Source organism: Somniosus microcephalus, chromosome 9 (genome assembly GCF_052327205.1).
Source record: "Somniosus microcephalus isolate GS21.2 chromosome 9, FLI_Smic_1.0, whole genome shotgun sequence".
Lineage (NCBI taxonomy): Eukaryota > Metazoa > Chordata > Chondrichthyes > Squaliformes > Somniosidae > Somniosus > Somniosus microcephalus.
Window position 1 is genome coordinate 202,229,235 of NC_140995.1, and position 23,422 is coordinate 202,252,656.

The window sequence follows — 23,422 nt, forward strand, 5'->3', positions numbered from 1 at the left end:
AGGAAATGTGGCAAACTGGGTCACATAGCTAAGGTATGCCGGTCAGGGAAGAAGACCAACAACCAAAGGACCAACAGCCAAAGGAAGCCATCACAGGAAAAGGACAACAAGGTACACAAGGTGGCTGAGAAGAGTTCAGACGAACAGAATTCGGACTCAGACCCAAACGGCCAGGAGCTGGGTAGTCTGAGAATTCACAATGTGAGTAAGGAAGCTGACCTACAAACTATCTGGGTCATGCTAAAAATAGCTGGAGTCCAAGTGAAAATGGAGTTGGACACTGGATCAGCTCTATCAGTCATAAATCGAAGGGATTACCACCAGCTATTCTCACATATGCCCTTAAGGGATACCAAGTTCGTATTGCAGACATACACGGGGCATAAAGTATACCCCATGGGAAAGATAAGAGTCAAGGTGAGAGATAGGGGTAAAGAACACCCAAGAATGAACTTATACGTACTACCTGAGGGAGGACCACCACTTCTAGGATGGGAGTGGATCAAGAAAATAGACATGGGATGGCACTATCTAAAAGCCATAACGAGTGAGGACTCGGTGCAGACAATCAGCTCAGATTCTGAATCGGATGACGATAAGACCAACCCAAATGTGAAAGACAAGGCTAAAATGGACTTGCCGACTAAGGTTGGAAAAACGAAGGCATGCAGAAAGGCTTATGCTTCAGAGAAGAACAAAGTTTCAGAACAGAGCTCCACCGAACAACGACAACATAGTTTGACAGAGAATTCTGAGTCTGTTCAGTTTAAGGACATATCCATGACGGAAGAACACCGAGCTCGGACTCAACTTTATTTCAAATCACGACAACAATTAGAACAATTGAGTTACCGTCTCGTACAAGAGATGAAAACAATGAAAAAGTTCTATGACACCGAATGGGAGAATCTGGAAAGACAACAGAAGCAGCTAGCTCAAGCAGAGAGCGACCATAGAGCCATCGTGACCAATCACCGATCACATCTCCCTTATGATGTTCAGGAGTTAGAATATTTGCAGAAAGAAGCAAATGAAGAGGAATCTTCAGGAAGCCAGGATTTTATTCCAGTTCTTCTCTACGACTCCTTACAAGCAGAGTTTGAGAAGTTGAAGGAACAGTATGAACAGGCCCAGGCTACAATCCTGGAGGGGGTTAACTCGGCAACCTCCGAAAAGCTAGTTTCAGTGGAAGCATATGAGCAACTAAAGGTTGAACATGAACAAGAAGTCCAAAGGCTGCAGGAAATTCTTAATGAGCTCAAGGCCAAGACAGACTCATCGGTAGAAGTTCCATCCATAGATGAGAAATTAGAGGTGAAAGACATGGCAGAACATGAAAGTCAAGATGTCCAAGAACTCATAAAAATATTGAAGGAAACCCAAGACAAATATGAGGCGGCAATGACCGAGGTTCAACAACTTGAAGAATAGATTCAACTGGGAATTCTTTCAGTGAAAGAAAAGGCAACTGTAAGAAACACAGAGACTGTAAGAATGGCCCCTGAACATGAGCTAGAGAGCATCAAGGCGCAACTTCTCCGAGCGCTTAAAGCCAAAGTACAAGAGGAAAAAAAGGTGAAAGCATTGGAGGAAAAGGTGGATGAAATGGAGAAGACTCTGATCCACAGGGTCCCCGTGGAAGAGTTAACGGTCAGCCAACTCCTTCATATGCTGAGAGACAAGACTCTGCAATGGGAACCATTTGAACACAAGCTTCAATCTTCAAAGGGAAGGGGTTCGGAGCTCTCAAAAGTTTGGGGAATAGTTGAGGTTGCAACACAGATTTTACGGGGCTGCCGAAAGTACACTGAATCACGTCAATGTGAACTACAGAATGTTGAAACAGCTGCTCCAGTAGAAGGATTGAATAGCCCGATCAATCAATTCCCGATGGAAGGGGAAGTATTGGAATCACAAATGAGGTCATTAGTGAAGGAGTGGCAGGAAACCCAGGAAGAGCGGGATGAATATGAACGCATGAAGAAGTCTCTTCAGGGAAGATGTCTAGGGAGGGAACAACAGTCGGCTAACGTCCAGTTGGGTAAGGAAGAAGTAGCAGGCCCTCTCGCTAGACTAGTTCAGGACGACACCGAATATTACCATGACCTGTTGAGTGACACGGAATATTACGAGGACTTGGTCTGCCCAGCTTGTGATGAAAACTCCCAAAGTGCAGAAATCAGGATGAAGCACTTAAAGTCTAAGGAACATAGGGAGATGGTGGCGCTACAGCTGGCAGCTGATAAGGGAGCCCCGAGAGTCTCCAAGAAGCAGAAAAGAAAAAGACGAAGCAGAAAGTGATAACCATCTAAATCATTATCACTTCTACCAGATCATGTACGTGGGCCCTACGAAGGGAGCCAAATCAGTTGGCAAGTAGGAAAAATTACCAAGGCAGTCCAGCTGTTTGTAAAAGTCAGCACTGCTGGTTCAGCAGGACGGAAGTTCAAGCTGTTAAGTCAAGGGAAAGACTATTGGATGAGTCACGCTAGCAATGTGAACCGGCTACACCACAGAGATGTTGTTCGGACCGAGTCAAGACCAGAGACTGAGTCTGTGAACTGTTCCCGCAGAGACTGAATCTGTAAACTGTTTCCCGCATAGATTATACCTGTGAATTGTTTTACATGAAGTTGAATATATGTTATGTTTAATGGGGGACTAAGTATGTTGTAAGCTAAAAAGGGAGGATTGTAGTGTATGTATCCGTCTACCTTTAAGAAAACCATTGTATGTAACCGTTCACCTTTAAGAGAACTATTTTAGGTGTGGCACTACTTTGTTGGCTTCTGTATACTGTAATACCGACGGTGACCACACCGGTATATAAGTGCTGTGTCAGGATTTATTTGGCAGATTCGCCCTGACCTTCGAATAGTAAAGTCCTGTTTTAAGTTACTCTTGGAGTCTGTGTATTAATTAACTAAACAACCCACAGACTTTACAAGTGCAAATTTCCTACAAGTACATTGGCTCAAAACGGGTGTAAAATTACGCCCAGAATTTTAGGCGCAGTCGGGAAACAAAATCATATTTCTAGAGTTTTGTTGCAATTTTGTTTAATTTATCCTCACCCTGAGACCCGCACTGTATTTTCTGTTCCTGAGACCCGCACTGTATTTTCTGTTCCTGAGACCCGCACTGTATTTTCTGTTCCTGAGACCCGCACTGTATTTTCTGTTCCCGAGACCCGCACTGTATTTTCTGTTCCCGAGACCCGCACTGTATTTTCTGTTCCCGAGACCCGCACTGTATTTTCTGTTCCTGAGACCCGCACTGTATTTTCTGTTCATGAGACCCGCACTGTATTTTCTGTTCCTGAGACCCGCACTGTATTTTCTGTTCCCGAGACCCGCACTGTATTTTCTGTTCCCGAGACCCGCACTGTATTTTCTGTTCCTGAGACCCGCACTGTATTTTCTGTTCCTGAGACCAGCACTGTATTTTCTGTTCCTGAGACCCGCACTGTATTTTCTGTTCCTGAGACCCGCACTGTATTTTCTGTTCCTGAGACCCGCACTGCATTTTCTGTTCCCGAGACCCGCACTGTATTTTCTGTTCCTGAGACCCACACTGTATTTTCTGTTCCTGAGACCCGCACTGTATTTTCTGTTCCCGAGACCCGCACTGTATTTTCTGTTCCCGAGACCCGCACTGTATTTTCTGTTCCCGAGACCCGCACTGTATTTTCTGTTCCCGAGACCCGCACTGTATTTTCTGTTCCTGAGACCAGCACTGTATTTTCTGTTCTTGAGACCCGCACTGTATTTTCTGTTCCTGAGACCCGCACTGTCTTTTCTGTTCCTGAGACCCGCACTGTATTTTCTGTTCCCGAGACCCGCACTGTATTTTCTCTTCCCGAGACCCGCACTGTATTTTCTCTTCCCGAGACCCGCACTGTATTTTCTCTTCCCGAGACCCGCACTGTATTTTCTCTTCCCGAGACCCGCACTGTATTTTCTGTTCCCGAGACCCGCACTGTATTTTCTGTTCCCGAGACCCGCACTGTATTTTCTGTTCCCGAGGCCCGCACTGTATTTTCTGTTCCCGAGACCCGCACTGTATTTTCTGTTCCCGAGACCCGCACTGTATTTTCTGTTCCCGAGACCCGCACTGTATTTTCTGTTCCCGAGGCCCGCACTGTATTTTCTGTTCCCGAGACCCGCACTGTACTTTCTGTTCCCGAGACCCGCACTGTATTTTCTGTTCCCGAGACCCGCACTGTATTTTCTGTTCCCGAGACCCGCACTGTATTTTCTGTTCCCGAGACCCGCACTGTATTTTCTGTTCCCGAGACCCGCACTGTATTTTCTGTTCCGGAGACCCGCACTGTATTTTCTGTTCCCGAGACCCGCACTGTATTTTCTGTTCCTGAGACCCGCACTGTATTTTCTGTTCCTTTGAATATATTTTTATGGCATCAGCATGAGTTACATTATAATTTGGAAAGCTTCCACCATTGCGTTTTCTTAAAATTGCTGTGCCCAATGTGCATAAATGTGGTTAGATGGCATCAAACTTTAATTTTCATATTTTAGGAAGGAACATATGGTGTGAGTTCTGCGATCTCCTTGGGCCCATGATTGTTTATGCTGATTTCTGCTTGTTTATGCTAATTTTTGTGTTCCGGTGTATGCTAATACGATTGGCAGGATTAACAGGTGTAAATTACTGTCAGCAAAGTACGAGTAACAAGGGGCGTAAATGTCTGTGTAACTTGCTGATTATGCCCCCACATGAAATTCCAAGCAATGGTGTTTTTTTAAAATAAAGCTCTAATCTATTGTTTGTTCTTTTGGGTCTTGCACAATTGGTTCTCATAGTTTATGGTGTCACCTTGTACATGATTGCTGGCAGACATCTTTTATCCCACGCAGAAGGACATTTTACTCCCTGAGATTTCTTACAATAAATTTTCTGTGTTTTTTTTTCATCTAACCCATTGACCCAATCCAGTGTTTGAACTGAATAACTCAAAAAGAAAACGAATCAACAGAGCATGCTGTTGGGTATACTGTAAGGGAGTTATGTTTCTTTACATCTTTCTTAAACCTGCCAGGGTAACTGTTAACTTGTGTTCAAAACACAACTAATAGAGAGAGAGTAATGTAGTTAGCACACTCGTGAGTCAAGCCTAGTTTCTTCTGCCTCATCAGGTCTTATCTTTAACTCACTGTGTGAACCAACATGCAAAGCATGGTTTGAAACTGCGCAGAATAACACTGAGCTTCAGAAGACCTTGACAAGTGACCAAACAACCAACCCGAGCATCTGGTCGGCAGCCAAAAACACATTGGTATTTACAACATGTTCAATGTTTGCAGACTCAATAGTGGGAAGTGAAACTTTAATGCATGAACAACTTTAACAATTACGCATCCATATAGACAAATCAGCCACTAAACTATTCTCAGGCAAATTTCAAGGAATTGGGGGGGGGGGGGGGGGGGAGGGTGATGGAGATACAAGCCTATAGCTTTAACATTATTCTGTGCGCAAATGCTTTCAATGTGATCTCTGAGTGCAGTTTTTAAAACTGCCTAGCATTAAGGAATTATTTCAAGTTGCACACGCTTACTCATGTTTATTGGTCTGAAGAGCAGGTCTTTAAAAAAATTAGTAAGTACCATCACTGTAAATAGTGTTATTTTCTGTTCTTATTTACTCCTCTGCTCCCACAATTTTCCAGAAAAAAAGTCTTTAAGAATGTTTGTTCCCCGTTGGTTTGATAGATAAATCAAGATATCTGGGCAACTCTTCTGTAACCAGCATTCAGCTGCTACAGCCTTCTTCACTCTGCCAGATCTGACGTCAAAGAACCGAAGCATAAAAACTTAAGAGCTTTCTAAACAGCCTTGTTTTTTTAATCACATAACTGTTATGCAGGAACATGGGTTTGCATTAATGCAGTAAGTTCAGGAGGCTGCCTTTGATGCTGTAAACTAAAAGAAGGCAGGGGTTACGTATACGCTGGGTCACATTTTCATCTGTGTTAACTTTGGCAAAAACAAGGCAACAAAACGAGTAGAAAGCATAATGAACTTTTCATTTGTACTACTCTCTCTTACTCGCATCCTAAACCGCGTGGGAGAAAAACTTCTTGCTTGTTAAGACCCATCAAGTGCTTGTTAAAGGCCAATCAAGAGCAAACTCATGCATTATTTAATGGGGGGGAGGAGGAAATAAGCAAAATAAAAGTCAGTCCTGAATAATAATGCATTGCATCCCAGAAAGTATCCATGATGCTTTCAAATGTGGCACAGCTCTGTGAAAGAGGAGAAGGAAGGGTGGAGGTCTGGCTCTTCAAAAATACAGGTTACCATAGCTGATGGCCACCCTGCCAACTCCATACCCCAGCAGAGAATAGATAGAACAAGCCACATGGGTGAATCCAGGCCCTGGCTGAGCAAATATCTGGGGTGCTAAAACAATGTACGTAAACTTGTCGGGGGAGGCCTTAAAATATGTGCCAAAGAGGTCAATGGTATTATAATAGTATATGCTGTGTATAATTGCTATGAACAGAGACCTCACCATGGGCTTGGGTGAGGAGCAGCAGCAAACCATGGAAGACCAGGATGATAATGCTGCCTAAAGACACCAACAGTCGAGTGTTCGCTGCATCCAGCGACTCTGGTGTGTGAGGGTCTCATTGCCCGGTTCTTCTGGTAAACCCTACTCTCACTTGCTATTGGAATCATGCTGGTTTCTTTGCCTGTTTAACTCTTCCTCAAAGCTACATTTATTCTATTTGCGGACAAGTAATGCTTTCTTTTGTGCACAACAATGTCAGGCTGCGAGATATATTAACAATTAAATGATTGTATTCACTGTTTCAGTGCGCGTGGTCAATGTGGTTTTTTCTCTTGTGTTTACCCATCATGATTTATGAAATTCTCTACATAAACCTTGTTGATGTGCCCTACTCTCAAGTGCTTCCCGAGCTGATGGAGAAGCAATGATGGTGTGCTACATGGCAAACAGATGGTCAGCAAGTTGTAGTTCTGACTAGCATTGCTGTACCTGCTTCAGTGCCTGGAGTTTCTTTTGCTGTAGTCAGCGGGAACTCATTGCTTTTGGATGTGGCACCTATGGTCACTGGTGCAGGGCCAATTCTTGGCACAGAACTGCTGCTGATGTGAGTGCAGCCCCTGCATTGAGAACATATCTTCGCAAGGCCCACTGATCTGTGAGAGCACAAAACACTTGGCATCTATGAGGTCGCTCAATCTCTCCCTCGTGGATGTCTGTAACTATTTTCCAAGCAACCTGAAGCTAGGCTGTACAGTTTCTTGGAGTTTGGACCCCAAATACCCATAGCAGCAGCGGAAACATTCATGAGAGATGTTCCTGCTACTTTGTCTATGGTCCATATTACTGAAGGTGCCACCAGTGTTGCTCTCTGCTCAATGACAGACTGCAGTTCATCAAACATAGTCAGACTACCTGGCACCAATACGATAGCAAAATACTGCGGATGCTGGAAATCCAAAATAACAACAGAAAATGCTGGAAAAACTCAGCAGGCCAGGCAACATCCATGGAGAGAGAAACAGAGTTAACGTTTCAGGTCGATGACCTTTCGTCAGAACTGGAAAAAAAGCAGGAAAAGGAATAGATTGTGAAGCAAGTTAAGGGCTGGGAAAAGGGAGAGGGGATGAAAGAACAAAAGGGAAGGTCAGTGATAGGATAGAAAGCAGGAAACATTAAGAGATATTCAAGGCAAGCGGAGGTGGTAATGGGACAGATTAAGGAACAAAGGATGGCTCGAGATGAGGTGTGGATTGCGCTGGCAGAATGAAGGACAGCTGCCATGTGGGAGGGAAGAAAAAAGGCCAAACAAAAGTGTGGATAAAAAAAAAAATGTATCTATATGTGATAGGGGCTGAGTCTGAAATTGTTGGACTCTATGTTGAGTCCAGTTACCTGGCACCAATGTTCTCTTTAAGCTGCACGGCCGTGCAACACTCTGGAGGTCCTGTGCAGCCGGGGAGCCAGCTTTTAAATTGGAGAAAAACACGCATGCGTGGAATTTTGAATGGGCTGCGCAGCCCAAAATAAAATTAGAGGAAACATTGCCTGGCACTGCCATGTGTCTGGAGTCAACCCACTGCTCGACACAATCAATGTGTTGTAACACCCTCCATTAGAAAGCAGGTCCACTAAGTCTACGTACCTAGACAGCTCAGGAGGGGCGGTTGGCACACTGGACCTCTGCTCTGCACCTACGAGCTCAACAGCCCACTTTTCTGCCACCCCTTCCTCACCAGAACCCCTTGCTTCACCCTGTGCTTCCTCATTCACTTGACTATTTTACTTGTCACTAAATTCCTCTGTCTGTATTATTTAATTCAAGTGTGTTGTGAAGGACGGTTCTCTGGAGATTGTTCCTCTGCGACTGTGTACTGAATGTCACTGTGTTCTCCTTGATCTGTGAAAACAGCAGATGGGACATTATGAGTACACAAGCACGCTTATCCATTTAGGTATTGTATTGTCATTACACGAGCCATTAAGAACTGCGCAGTGTGACTGGACATGTTGATGTAACATATGGTGCAAATCATTGAATATACACACCAATTGGTCTGCACAACCGTCCAAACTCCTCAGGCCTTCGAAAATGTCCCTTCCTATGAATTACAAAATTCTCACTTCACATTCAAAGTTAGAGTCCACCACTTGTTCCATTCCTTAGCCTCCTAATGTGGATGATTTAAGCTGTTAAACCTAATAACGGTGTGGATTCAGACAGGTGATCAAGCCCCTGGAAATTCCTTCCTACAGTACATTCTCTTTGCTATTCAGGCTTGTGTAGTGTAACTCACTTGCTATTTTCACTCGTACTACTTTCTGTTACTTCTTTCTCAACATTTCGTTGTCTGAGTACAGAATTGCTTTGCATACACCTATAACAAATACTTAAGTCCATCTCCGTATCTGCTCTGTGCTGCTACTTCACAATAATATTCTTGCCTTACTTTGGTACTGTTTTCCAAATAGAAGGATATGCTGATAGGTTTAGATGAAGAGGGGTGGGAGCAGGCTCATGTGGAGTATAAACATCTGCATAGACCAGTTGGGCTGAATGGCCTATTTCTTTGCTGTAGACTCTATGGCCAGTATTTTTTGATCCCTACAGGTGTGTACACACCCGTAGGGACATTGGAAATACCGGTTTCAGGCATGCGAAGCGCATGCGCTGAAAACCGGCATTTCCGATCTGTCAAGAATCCTCTTGACAAATCGGACGCCTGCCCTGGAGACGGGCCACTGTGGGTGGAGAGTTCCGCTTTCTGCAGAACCTCTGCCCGCTGAAATCACTTAAAAATCTTTCGCCTGGTAAAAGCAGGCATAAGGCCTGCTTTTACCAGCAAAAGAGTTTAAAAAAGTAAAAAAAAGAAATTTTTTCACTCATTTATAATTTAAAAATACTTTTAAAAAAGGTAAGTTTATTTTTAGCCCTGTAAAACACTAATTTATTTTTCCAAAATGTCATTTTAACTCATTTTTAAAATGTGATGGGTTTTAAAAAATGTATTTAATGTTTTGATGTGTTTTTTCAGTGATCTTTTGATGGGTTTATCTGTCAAAAGTATGAAGGGAGATTCCCGTCTCCCATTGGCTCCCCTGGCCCACGTGATCCCAGGGACACTTGCGAACCGCCTACGCCCCTGGGATACGTGGGCCCTGCGCATTTCGCCGTGGAGAGGCCCAGGATCGGAAATGGCCGGACCTCGGGAGCCCTCAGGTAAGGGCGTAGATTTTTTCCCGATAGGAGGCGTCCGCACGCAGGAAGCCTCTGATCGGAAATTATGGGCCAATGTAATTCTATGAATCTTGTTCCAGATCTCCTGCCTGGTGGGAACAGTCACAGTAGCCAACCCCCCGGACAAATGCAGCTTGCCTCCAGCGCATGCTTGTAGTTCACCCGCCAGACCAAAAAAGATTCTCATATTTCTCTATGACGCAGTCTACAAGGACCTCCTCAGGCTGGTTCAGTGAAGCGGATTTTACGACGGTGTCACTAAGCTACTACTCCGGAATGTTATGCACTCCACCACTGCAGTAACAAACTTTTCATCAGTTAATCAGGTTAAGTAGCTCATTAGCTGCGTGAGCAGTGATTAATGATTATTATAGTTGCTTTGTGATTGGCAGGTTTCCTACTATTCTCAATAACATGATCACGTTGCATGAATTTGGCTTTAGCAATAATACATGTACCTACCATTTTGATTGTGCGCCATTAAAATCTATGGATAGAAAGCATTTAACCCCTTTTACAAACCAGAGCACAATATCACCCTCATCACTAAATCTGTAGGTGAATATTTCCAGGGTTTATATATGAAACACAATGCTGAAGTCACATTCCTGTCCTTTTTACGGAGGCCTACAATAGCCCATAATTGAATGCAAGATGCTCGCACTGATGTCATGTTTATTTACTGACCTTTGTCAAAACTGTGGAAAAATACCAAGAGTGAGAGAGCAATGGAGGGAGTGAAGAGACGGAGAGAAAAAAAAAGAGAAAGCTATCTCAAAAAAAGAGCAGATAAAGGTTTCATGCTGCCATCGTGTACAAACAGCAGCTGTCTCAGTGATAGCTTTCAATATTCGTTTTCCCTGTTGAGTTGATTTTGTGCACTTATTTAGTTCAAGCATGTGAGTGGCTAATAGCTGCTGCCAAACGTGTTTTAATATTGCCTGGTCGTAATGAGATATTGATGCACTGAGACTCTTGTCCAATTATTTGAACGGGAGGCTGTTTATATTGTGGATACTCTGTTGGTTAAGGTTTCTTGCACAAAACTTTTTGAAAATGGTAGTGCAAATATTGAAAGCTCTCGCTGAGATGGCTGCTGTTTGTACACGGCAGCAGCTACTAGCTACTCACACGCCTGAACTAAATAAGTACATAAAATCAACTCAATAGGGAAAACGAACCTTCATAATAAACCAAAGGCAATGTGACAGAAGCAATGACTTACAATTCTCTCGGTCATGTTAAAGCACGGAACAATCACGGAGTTGGATGCTAGGGAAGCGCCTTTCTGCTGTACAAAAGCCCTGTTGTCGGTAAGCAAGGTGCTAATACAGTGGAATGTGTTCCCTTCAGCTTCAGAACGATTCAAATAGCAGCAAATAAGGAACATACGCACATATGAAAAGAAAGGCAAGACAAAACGATCGGGCACATCAATGCTCACGCTATCCATTGGATGATGTAACACACCATCCCAAACTGCTATAATGCTAACTCCAAAGGGAAGGCAGGGAAAATAAAGCCTGTGGTAAAATTCAGGAAAAACATTTACTTTGCAAAACTGAAGGGAGCTCCCTAATAACTGTACTTCACATTCCGCCCTGCACACGGACAGGCAAATCAGCTGAATAGCCTTCAGGAGGCAGGTTACCGTTTGCACCCGGTGGCTGCAGGTTGTCACCGGTCAGCTCGCACCATCCGGCTGGGAAGATGTCTCTGGAATCGTAGCGACACCAGTAATCGAAGGCCCCTTTCCACCCGTCGAAGGTTACCAGAATTTCGTTTCCTCGCACCTGCCCAATGGTAGCTGGGCAAATGAAATGGGGATTTTTTTTGTCCACTGCCTCCAGCTTCATTCCTGCTTCGAAGTGGTTCTGAGGAGGAGTCAGGGGTTCCTATATAGGTGAAAAGTGCAAAGTTACGTGGCTGATACTTAAAAAAAAGTGGGGGTTAATTTTCTTTTCCTCACGCTGACGGAGGTCAGTGCTGGGGAATGGGACATTTCGACCAATTTTGTCTCCCAGTGCCAGCTCGGGTAGAGCACAGCCAATTGCACAACAGAGTTCCCTTTACACCAACAATGTGGTTTCACCCCAACCGCAGGAAAGCACAACCTTGCTGCACCTGTGCAAATGTTTCGACTTCCCACAACGGACATCCTTCTGACTAAGGGTCTAGACCCGAAATGTTAATCTGCTAAAACCTCCCTCTACTCCAGGATCATTCTGGAGAGCAAAGATAACTCCTGGCTTCTGTTCTCCATTACCAACCATCTCCTCAAATTCCTCTCCCATGCCCCTTCCATTCTCACCTCCATCAACAATTGCGAGGAGCTCATGGTCTTCTTTTCACTGAAAATGAGACCATCCGTTCAGCTAACTCTGCTGCTTTCCGCCTTCCCCTTGCGTATCCAGCCAAACTTCCACCCAGGCTCCCCCATGTCCCAGCTCTGATCCCACAACTCTTTCTAGTTTCTTGTCTGCCCGCATGCCCTCTTCCCTTATCTTGTCCAAGAGACCCACCTCCTGCTCCCTTGATCCCATTCCCTCTAAACTGCTGACCACCCAGCTTCCCTTCCTGGCCCCATGCCAGCTGATACTATAAAGCGTTCCCTCTCCTCAGCAATTGTTCCCCTCCCTTTCAAATCTGCCGGCATCACCCTCCTCTTCAAAAAAACCTCTGTCCTTGCAAATTAGCGTCCCATCTCCAACCTGCCTTTCCTCTCCAAACTCCTTGAATGTGTAATAACAACAGTTATTTCGGATTTCCAGCATCCGCAGTATTTTGCTATTGTCCTTGAATGTGTTGCTGCCTCCCAAATCTGTGCTCATTTTTCCTGCAACTCCACGATTGAATCTCTCCAATCAAGCTACTTCCCCTGCCAGAGTAGTAAAACAGCCCGAATCAAAGGCACAAATGACATCCTCTGTGACAGTGACCATGGTGCATTTTCTCTCCTCGTCTTCTTCGACATCTCTGCAGCTTTTGACACAGTCGACTAATGTTCCCTTTAAGCTGCACAGCGCTCTGGAGCTCCCGCGCAGCCGGCATACCGGCTTTTAAATGGGAAAAAACGCACACGCACGGTATTTTGAACGGGCCGCACACCCAAAAAATAATTAAAGGGCACATTTCAGTTGACCATACCATCCTCCTCCAATGCCTCTCCTCTGTTGTCCAGCTCGGTTGGATTGCTCTCACTTGGTTCCACTCTTACCTAGCCAATCATAGCCAGAGTTTCTCTTCCCCTTGAAGACATCATCCAAAGCGATGAGGTCAGTTTCCACAGGTATGCTGACAACACCCAGCTATACCTCTCCACCACCTTTCTCAACACCTCCACTGCCCACTAGGTCTGTGCTGTCAGACTACTCGTCCAACATCCAAGTCTTGAATGGGCCACAACTTCCTCCAGTTAAACACTGGGAAGACCAAAGCCATTGTCTTCAGCCCCTGCCACAAACTCCATACCCTTGCCACCGATTCCATCTCCTTCCCCAACCACAGTTCCAGGTACAACCAGGATGTTCGTTAACCCAAGCTGACCTTCCAACCCAGATTCTTTCCTACTACCACTTCCGTGACATTGCCCACATCCGTCCCTGCCACAGATCATCGGCTGCTAAAACTCTCATCCACGCTCCACACTCCATTATTCCAATGCTCTCCTGACCGGTCTCTCATCCTCCACCATTGATAAATTTCAGCTCATCCAAAACTCTGCTCCCCGTATCTTATATCCCGCACTAAGTCCCACGCACCGATGAGCCCTGTCCTAGCCGACCATCACAGGCTCCCGATGCTCCAACACCTCCAATTTAAAATTCCTATCCTTGTGTTTAAATCCCTTCATGGCCATGACCCTCCCTATCAGTTACTTCCTCCAGCTCTATAATCACCCTCCCCGCAGATCTCGCCATTCTTTTGACTCTGGCATTCCTCCCTCCCTTCGACCCACCAATGGCTTTGGTCTTCCCAATGCTTAACTGGAGGAAATTGTGGCCCATTCAAGACTTGGATGCAGGACGAGTAGTCCGACAGCACAGACGTAGTGGGCAGTGGAGGTGGAATTCTCTCCCTAAACCCAGCCACCTCACCTCCTTGAAGACTCTTCTTAAAACCCACCACTTTGACCAAGCTTTTGGTCACTCCTCCTGGCATCTCCTTCTCTGGCTCAGCATCCATTTTTTTGTCATTACACCTCCGGGAGAAGTGATTGGGGACGTTTTTCTACATTAAAAGGCGCTATATAAATGCAAGTGGTTGTTGCTAATCTGTCTTATCCCTGCTGGATCGGATGTGTATTTCAGCATTTTCTGTTTTTATCTCGGATTCCCAGTATCCGCAATTTTCTTTCCTTTTTAGAACTGGGGGAAGACTGCTAAAATATTTTCACATCCAGCAGAGTGATGAGACTTTCATACTACCAGGCTGAGCTAGACTCAAAACCAGATGCCAGAAATAAATGACAATGCAGGACCTCATGGCCCACTCAAACCACCAAGCAGCACTTTTTAAAAAGAACATGTGAACAAATTGTAAACAATACAACAGCAGCACGGAGCTTGCAGAAGCAATTTTAGTCAATATTTATGAACGATGCAATTTATATAAAAGTTGGATAATTCACGAACAAACTATTTTCTCGCTGTTAGTTCTTTGGATGAGGACAGCGGATTTCACACCCATTCCCTGCGGCTTTCTCGGCTGATCTGGGGTGGAGAATTGCTCGTAGACTCGCCCCTCCACGTGTCCGCCTTGCTGCGCGTTCTCCCCAATCTCTCATTCCCAGTGCCAGGGACAGGCAGTGCACTCACCCGTGGGTATATTTCCCTCCATTTGTGTGGCTACTACACTGGACGCTAGAGGATCCTGCTGGTTCCAGGCATCCAGCGCACCAAAGGCAGAGCAGGGAGACCCGTGAATTTTTTTATGGCTACAGAGCCTGTGAGTACAAAATCTTTTCCACTTTACAGGGAGCACAGAGGCTGCCTGTGTAGTGTATGTAACCTGTACCACCTTAAGAGGATACCTTAAGGTGATGGACTACTTTCTGATGGCTCCTGTACATTGTAGTACCGGTGGTGACCACACCGGTATATAAACCCTGTGGAGCAAAGTGTATTTCAGTTCAGCCCTGACCCTCAGTTACTAAAGACCTGTTTAAGTATTCTGTAGTCTGTGTCCAGTTATTCAGCATAACTACATTTGAAAGCACAGACTCAACAGTGGCGACGAGTCTGATCGTACCTAGCGGCAGTTTGCATCCAAGGAAGCTTCGTCCTCAGAACGGGCGTCGAAAAGGGGCATCCGCCCTCAACATCCTGCTGAGCACTGCATCGCACGGGAGGCCATCGGGAACCCGGGTTGCTTTGCTGGCCACGAAGTCCACCATCAGCAACAGGCAGTGATCATCCCTTCTACGACAGCGGCGGGTAAGCCCGATCGAGCGGCACGGAGGGGAAGTCGGCCGAGTTGTCAGTGGGAGAAGGGGAGGGAAAACGAAGAAAAGGGCGGAGAACACGACCGCAGCCGGTGTCAGGGGCTGGACTGCAATCGGGGCAGAGACACGCAGCAGCCAGAAAAGCGTTGATGTCCATGAGGACCGCGGGAGCAGTGGGGAATAAGAGCAGCAGCGTCGGGGGAAATAAAGGACCGCTGGGAGGCGAGAACGGCAACAGCGCGGTAATCGCCATTTTTAGTCGGCGGGGGAAGAAGACAAGCGCGGGAAAAGCCGCCAAGCGCGGGAAGCCGCCATTTTGAAAAATAAAATAAAATAAAGGAAACTCAACAAGGATGCCAAAAACAGGTAACATCACTGCTTTTGATAGCGATGTGGAAGATTGGGCCACTTATGTGGAACGCGTTGAAGTTTACTGTACAGCGAATGAGGTACCGGTGGATAAGAAAGCACTAACCCTATTAAACTCGATGGGTGCGAAGACGTACGGGTTATTAAGGCACCTTGTAACACCAGATAAACCGGTAGGAAAGAGTTTCGCAGATATTGTTACTATCCTGCAAGAGCATTTAAACCCCACGCCGCTGCTGATAGCGGAACGATTTAAATTTTACAAAAGAATTCAACTTAAAGAGGAAAGCAACGCTGAATTCTTAATCGAACTGCGCAAGTTATCAAAGTACTGTCAGTTCGGTACAGGACTAGCAGACGCTCTGAGAGATAAGTTTGTGTGTGGGCTACTAAGGGAAGGAACCCAGAAGCGACTGCTAGAGGAAAAGGATCTTACGCTGGACAAAGCTTTCAGCATTGCAGCATCGCACGAGGCAGCAGCACGAGGCACTGCAGAAATGCAGCAAAGGCCATTGGAATTCAGCACCAATGAAATGGCATTGGGCGCAGTAAAGTGCTATCATTGCGGAAGGACAACGCATGACCAGAACCAGTGCTGGTTCAAAGATAAAGAATGCAGGCAATGTGGCAAACTTGGTCACATAGCGAGAGTATGCCGGTCAGGAAAGAAGACCAGCAGCAAAAAGTCGCCGCAGGAGAAGTACAAAAAAGTACACAAGGTGACAGAGAACAGTTCGGATGAACAGAAGACGGATTCAGACTCCAGCAGTAAGGAACTGGGTTGTCTAAAAATACATAATGTGGGTAACACAGCAGACCACCAAACTATCTGGGTCATGCTTCGGATAGCAGGAGTCCAAGTGAAGATGGAATTGGACACTGGATCGGCATTGACGGTCATGAATAAGCAAGATTACAAAAGGTTATTCTCACACATTCCCCTGAGGGATACGGAGATTGTATTGAAAACATACACGGGGCAAAGAGTATACCCCATCGGAAAGATAAAGGTAAAGGTGGTCTACAATGGTAAAGAAAGTCAGGAAATGGACTTGTATGTGTTACCTGAGAGAGGTCCGCCACTACTGGGACGGGAATGGATCCGGACAATAAATGTGGACTGGCATTCCTTACAAGCACTAACTGTAGATTCCTGTAAAAAGGACGACGTCAAACCTAAACGACTGTCCAAAATATTGGACGATGCTAAGGAGGTGTTCCAACAGGGACTGGGAACACTGAAAGGAATTACGGCAAACATCAAGGTTGAAGAACATGCAAACCCAAAATTTTTCAAAGCCAGACCAGTACCTTATGCGATATGACCTGCTGTGGAAGCAGAGCTGGAAGGGCTAGAACGTTCAGGAGTACTGTCAAAGGTGGACTGGAGCGAATGGGCCACACCCATTGTTCCCGTCATGAAGCGTTCATTGAGCAACAAGCCGGGGGAACCTGGGAAGGTTCGCATCTGTGGCGATTTCAAGATCACTGTTAATCCGGTTCTTCACACGGTGCAATATCCGCTTCCGCGGATTGAGGATATCTTCGCTTCGCTGTCTGGCGGGAAACACTTCACCAAGATAGACCTGGCGCAGGCGTACCTACAGATGGAAGTTGATGAAGCGTCACGCCAGTGTCTCACGATCAACACACATAAGGGCTTATATCAGTATAATAGACTGGTTTTTGAAGTGGCATCGGCTCCAGCGATTTGGCAAAGGGCCATGGAGCAGGTATTGCAGGGAATTCCAGGCACTCAATGCTATCTGGACGACATTCTGATTACAGGAGATGATGATAAGGAACACCTCGCGAATTTGGAGCAGGTGCTCACCAGATTGAAAGAATATGGACTCAGAGTTAATCGCCAGAAATGTGAGTTCTTTCAGAAGCGAATCTCGTACTGCGGCCACGTCATTGACCAGGAGGGGCTTCATAAGTCACCTGACAAGATCGAAGCTGTTGTGAAAGCTCCCGCTCCGGAAAATGTATCCCAGTTGAGGTCGTTCCTTGGGTTGATTAACTATTACCACAAGTTTCTTCCAAATTTATCCACGGTGTTACACCCGCTGAACGCTCTTTTGCAAATGGGAGTACCATGGAAGTGGAGCGAGGACTGTAAGCGGGCTTTTCAAAAAAGCAAGGCACTGATCACCTCTAAGGAAGTGTTGGCTCACTTTAACCCAATGCTGCCTATTCGCTTAGCTTGTGATGCTTCTCCATATGGTATCGGGGCAGTGCTCTCACATAAGTTGCCAAATGGCTTGGAAAGGCCAGTCGCGTTCGCATCCAGATCATTGACCTCCGCAGAGCGCAACTATGCTCAGATAGATAGGGAGGCTCTCAGCCTCGTGTGGGGAGTTAAGAAATTTAACCATTACCTGCAAGGCCAAAAGTTTACGCTGCTGACAGATCACCAGCTGTTGGTTTCCATTTTTAACCCTAAGAAGGGTGTTCCGGTTATGACGGCGCAGAGGCTTCAGAGATGGTCCCTTTTCCTAGGGGCACATCAATATGATATCGAATTCAAAGGTACAAAGCAACATGGTAATGCTGATGGGCTGTCGCACCTGCCACTACCTACAGCGGAAGAGGCACCGACAGTTGACCCTGTCGAGATATTTCACTCGACCATCATCGAATGCTTACCAGTCACCAATGCGAGTATTGAGAGAGAGACCCGAAACGACCCGACACTGTCTCGGGTCTACGATTTGACAGTGAAGGGATGGCCAGCACATGGCGAACCACTGTTACCTGCATTCTCAGCCAGACGAGAACAGCTGTCCGTCTGTCAAGGAACATTGATGTATGGAACAAGGGTGATTATTCCTCCTAAATTAAGGGAGAGAGTTCTGAAGGAACTGCATGAAGGTCATCTGGGGGGAGTCAAGATGAAAAGCCTTGCTAGGGCTTATGTGTGGTGGCCAGGTATCGACAAACAAATAGAGGATCTGACTAAAAGCTGCTCAGGGTGCCAAAAAGTTCAAAACGCACCTCCAATTGCACCGCTGCATCCGTGGGAATGGCCTTCAACCCCATGGCAACGTGTGCATATCGACTTTGCAGGTCCATTCATGGATTCCATGTTTTTGATAGCGGTAGACGCACATTCTAAATGGCCAGAAGTGATTAAGATGTCGACCACTACCTCTGAAAAGACGATCGCAGTTCTAAGAACCATATTTGCAAGGAATGGGTTGCCGGAACAAATATGTTCAGACAACGGACCACAGTTCGTGTCAGAAGAATTCCAGAAATTCATGAAAAAGAATGGGGTGAAACACTATACATCTGCCCCATATCATCCGGCTACCAATGGGTTGGCCAAGAGATTTGTACAAACGTTCAAAAAGGCGATAAAGGCCATGAGTGAAGACCATATTCCACTACAACACAAGGTGGACAATTTCCTGATGGCATATCGAAACGCCACGCATGCAGTGACAAATCAAAGCCCTGCCATAATGTTCTATAACAGGAGGTTGCGGTCCCGGTTGGATTTGTTAAAACCCAATGTGCGTAGGGAAGTCGAAAACAAGCAATTCCAGCACATAAATAACAAGGCCACTCGGAGTTTCGAAATAGGACAACCAGTGTTGGCCAGGGACTATAGGAATGATAAATGGCAATCCGGAACAATTCGTGCCCGACAAGGACCCTTGATGTACACGGTAGACGTTGGTGAGAACGTAATACGACGTCATGCTGACCAACTTGTGGAATCGAGAACAAGGGTCGACCCCATGTCTACGGCAGAGACACCAGTTGAAGAAGTTATTGAGCCTGTAGCATCTACCTCAGACTTGAACGTACATGATGATGTTCAATCCATAGGAGATCAAATGGATGAGTCACCCCAGCAACGAGAACCAGAGACCCCTGAAAGGCGTTATCCGGCCCGGATCAGGAGGCCTCCTCAGAGACTGAATCTTTGAACAGTTTTGTGTGAAAGTTGTATATATGTTATCCATGTTATGTTTAAATTGGGGTGTACACTGTTAAGCTAAAAGGGGAGGAATTGTAGTGTATGTAACCTGTACCACCTTAAGAGGATACCTTAAGGTGATGGACTACTTTCTGATGGCTCCTGTACATTGTAGTACCGGTGGTGACCACACCGGTATATAAACCCTGTGGAGCAAAGTGTATTTCAGTTCAGCCCTGACCCTCAGTTACTAAAGACCTGTTTAAGTATTCTGTAGTCTGTGTCCAGTTATTCAGCATAACTACATTTGAAAGCACAGACTCAACAGTCTGCACAGCAGTGCTGTGCTAAACCTTGCCCCCGCCACCACCTCCCCCCACACCCCTCCCCCCTCCCTCTCCTCCCCCCCTCCACCCTCCCCCCTCCTCCCCCACCCCCACCCACCCCCCCTCCTCCCCCACCCCCACCCACCCCCCCTCTCTCTCTCCCCCTCCCTCCCTCTCTCCCCCTCCCTCCCTCCCTCTCTCCCCCTCCCTCCCTCTCTCCCCCCTCCCTCCCTCCCTCTCTCCCCCCTCCCTCCCTCCCTCTCTCCCCCCTCCCTCTCTCCCCCCTCCCTCCCCCCTCCCTCTCCTCCTCCCTCCCTCTCTTCCCCCCCTCTCCTCCCCCCTCCTCCTCCTCCTCCCCACACCCACACCTCCAAAGTAAAACTGTGACTCGTATTAAGCTGGAGTACCCAATGGACACTGGGAGTGGGGGGGGACGCAACTTCAATATTCAAATGACCCGGAGACCAGCATTTGGCTCGGATCCAATGTGCATCTCTATGGTAGGCAGAAGTGGAAGAGCTAGGCCATGTAGCTTCATTTAGTCATTCTCTTCCACGCACTCTTTCCTTTCACATGCAAGTTGTTCACACTCAGTGTTGATGGGGTTAGATGAAGACGGGTGGGAGGAGGCTCGTGTGGCGCATAAACACCGGCATTGGTCTGTTGGGCCGAATGGCCTGTTTCTGTGCTGTAAATACTTTGTAATAGTAATACAACATGACAGTGGAAGGAGAATTATAAAAGAGTATCATCATCCACGGGGACATTTGTGGGACACTGTTGGCAGAGAATGGCTACCGTGTTTGCCTCATTTCAAAAGTGATTCATTGTGGGAAGCTCGGAGCTAGATTTGAGGTTATAAGACACTATATAAATGCAAGTACATATCAATCATCAAGACATTGAAATTTCATTGTGAGTCAGAAATTCCTAAAGGCAAAGAACTTATTTGTTCTGCACTATCCAGTATGATAGTGGACACCTTCTTCAGTAGTGCTGTGGTTGAAGGGTTTAAAGAGCACTGATCTGTCTTGATGACGTTGTCTCTGCTAAACCTCTCTGTTGTTTAGCAAAGGAGAGAACCATCATTTTCATGGTAATGTCATGTGTTTTGATGCAATTGACATCACTGTTATTTCTTTGCAAGTAAATTAAATGCAGATTTGCCGAACACTTTCCTGAGGACATTGTCCTTCTGAACAGTGTGGATGCTGAAACAGAAGCTTTTTCCAGTATACTATTTAAGCACAGTTTAATTGCTAGCCTGTTAAAATGACAAATTACTCCTCTCTCCCCTGCCCCAGCCTGCTTAAATATGTCTTCTGTTAACGTCAGCTAAAGAATGACATTGGTGCGGTCTGTTTAGCTGTCCGCAGGCTGACTCATTTCACACTCCTTGCTGATCAGGACAGCACAAATCTAACGATCACAGGGAGGGGCAAGAAAGTATAGCAGATTATTCTAAAAATGACAAAAAAACTAAAATAACACTACTGAAGAAGTTAGTAGTGAATTGACTGTGTCAGTCCCCTACCCTGTCCAGCGTGATTAGGTACGGATTATAATGCTGGCACTTAAAGCCTGTTTTAAAACAGAATTTCTGTGTAACCAGCTGTTAGGAGGCTCAAGAGGATAATCTCAGGTCACTTGCCCTCTAAATTTCTGTCACCCCTGCTTAAGAGAATGCACCTTTACCTCTGCAACTATCCCACCCAACGACCTAGCCAAGACTGAGAACTTCCCATATGGTGAATCCCAAGCATGTGCCCACACCATGCCATAGCTGTTGAGAAAGAACTAACTTGAATTTATACCATGTCTTTCAAAACCTCACAACGTCCCAAAGTGCTTTACAACCACTGAAGTAGGTTTGAAGCGTAGTCACTGTTGAAATGTAAGAAACGCGGCCGCCAATTTGCGCACAGCAAGGTCCCACAAACAGCAATGAGATGGTGACCCAGTGCACTGTAACATACTGTCACTGGACCACTTAAATGACATGGCTCAGTGTGGAATAATATCTGCTTGGTGAAAATGTATAAAGCAATACCTTTAGAAAAATTCTTGCTGGTGCCATCTCTGCTCCACTCAGTGTTTTCAGAAGAAACATCGGCCAATAGGAAACATTCAGTCTAAACCCTTGAATACACAGAAATATTGATAAGCATTAGGTCTACAAAACAAGGATCAAAATAAGAAGGGAAATTTATAGAGCTTTATGTACTGAATCATTATGACATTATTTCAGTACAGATCTGTTTTAAAATTGCACTTGCACTTTCACACCACATGAAATAAGTTTAGAGTGCCTGATTCATCTTTTTAAAAGTGAAACAGAAGGAATTGTCACTAAATTTGCAACATACTTTAATTCCATGGGCCTGTCATTTTTTACTTTAATTCCATGGGCCTGTCATTTTTTTTTTTTAAGAAGTATTTTCTTAAAAGAGGAATAATGCCTCAACCCTTCCCACAATATGATTATTATTTCTCTCAGCTCTGAGGAAAAGTTTTCCCTGCCCTGGAGCAGTTACAGTCTATCGACAGAAGAGAAGTCGCCGAGTGGTTCAGTCAATGGGCGCTTCTGTTTCCGAAAGCGCACAGTGGCATCGTTTCCCAGTCCTGAACAGCAACCTTCAGCTCCAAAAACTATTTAACGTGTCACCACCTCCAAGTCACACACCATCCTGACTTAGAAGTATATCGCGGATCCTTCATCGTCGCTCTAGCTTTTCATCATTCCTTCTGATTGGCATCAGCAAGAGAACTGGCTGGTAAGAGATATTGAGCCCAGTAGTATAGGTAAGCTGAATAAATATCAGATGAGATACAGCCATTAACCTTCAGTCACAGGTGCAGAGCTAACCACACTGGATAAAATCTTTGAGGCTATGACTCCCGGAAACAATATAAACATAGTTAGAAGTGGCAAGTTGTGTTCACCACCGGAGTGAAGTAACATTAAATTATTCATCTCACACTCTATCTCTGCTGTGTCCTTCTCTTCGTTTTCTCTTTTTCTGTAATTCTCATTCTCTCTTCTCAACTTGCCTGGCTATGGAATTTGTGACTGTAGGCAAGAGACAGCTATGGAAGTGGAGCTTTCCAAGTCATCCCTTGTGGTAGCCAAAGCCCTCTATTAGAACTATAAAGCCTGTAATTTTTATAGGGGACCATCACTGCTCGATTAACCCAGCCTCCATGGTGTTCTCTTACTCTCCCGCAAGCTAAAAACAAGGGAGATGCCGGGATTTGCCAGCACAGTCCAAAAGACTGTGAGATTGCGATCAGTAAGCAGTAGAATGAGAGATCATGATCTCACAAGCAAGCCTCCTTCCAGATTGCATAGAATTACAACATGAAAAGAGGCCTAAGCAGTCAGCATTGGTATTTATGCTCCACACGAGCAGTAATCCTAATCCCAGGTGCCAGTCCTGTTCCCATATCCTTTTGGCCACCTTCCCTTCCACCACCAAATTAAGGAGTGGAGCTAAACCACGTACATCGATCAGCTCGTCTCCCTTCAACTCTCGGTAATTCCTCAATGCTACAGCCCGATAATATCAATCTTAAAACAGAACGATCCA

At 45.7% G+C, this 23,422-nt stretch overlaps 1 protein-coding gene across 2 annotated transcripts in view; it reads right to left on the reverse strand.

Annotated features, from left to right (window-relative positions):
- The window catches only part of scml4 (Scm polycomb group protein like 4), a 262,549-nt gene that overhangs the window by 172,980 nt on the left and 66,147 nt on the right, over nt 1-23,422 (reverse strand). For both annotated transcript variants that reach the window (XM_085997762.1, XM_085997763.1), the window contains exons 6-7: nt 21,886-21,974; nt 11,421-11,664 (exon numbers count right to left, since the gene is read on the reverse strand). In XM_085997762.1, the coding sequence (XP_085853888.1) occupies nt 11,421-11,664; nt 21,886-21,974 (333 nt within the window). The remainder of the gene's footprint in view (nt 1-11,420; nt 11,665-21,885; nt 21,975-23,422) is intronic.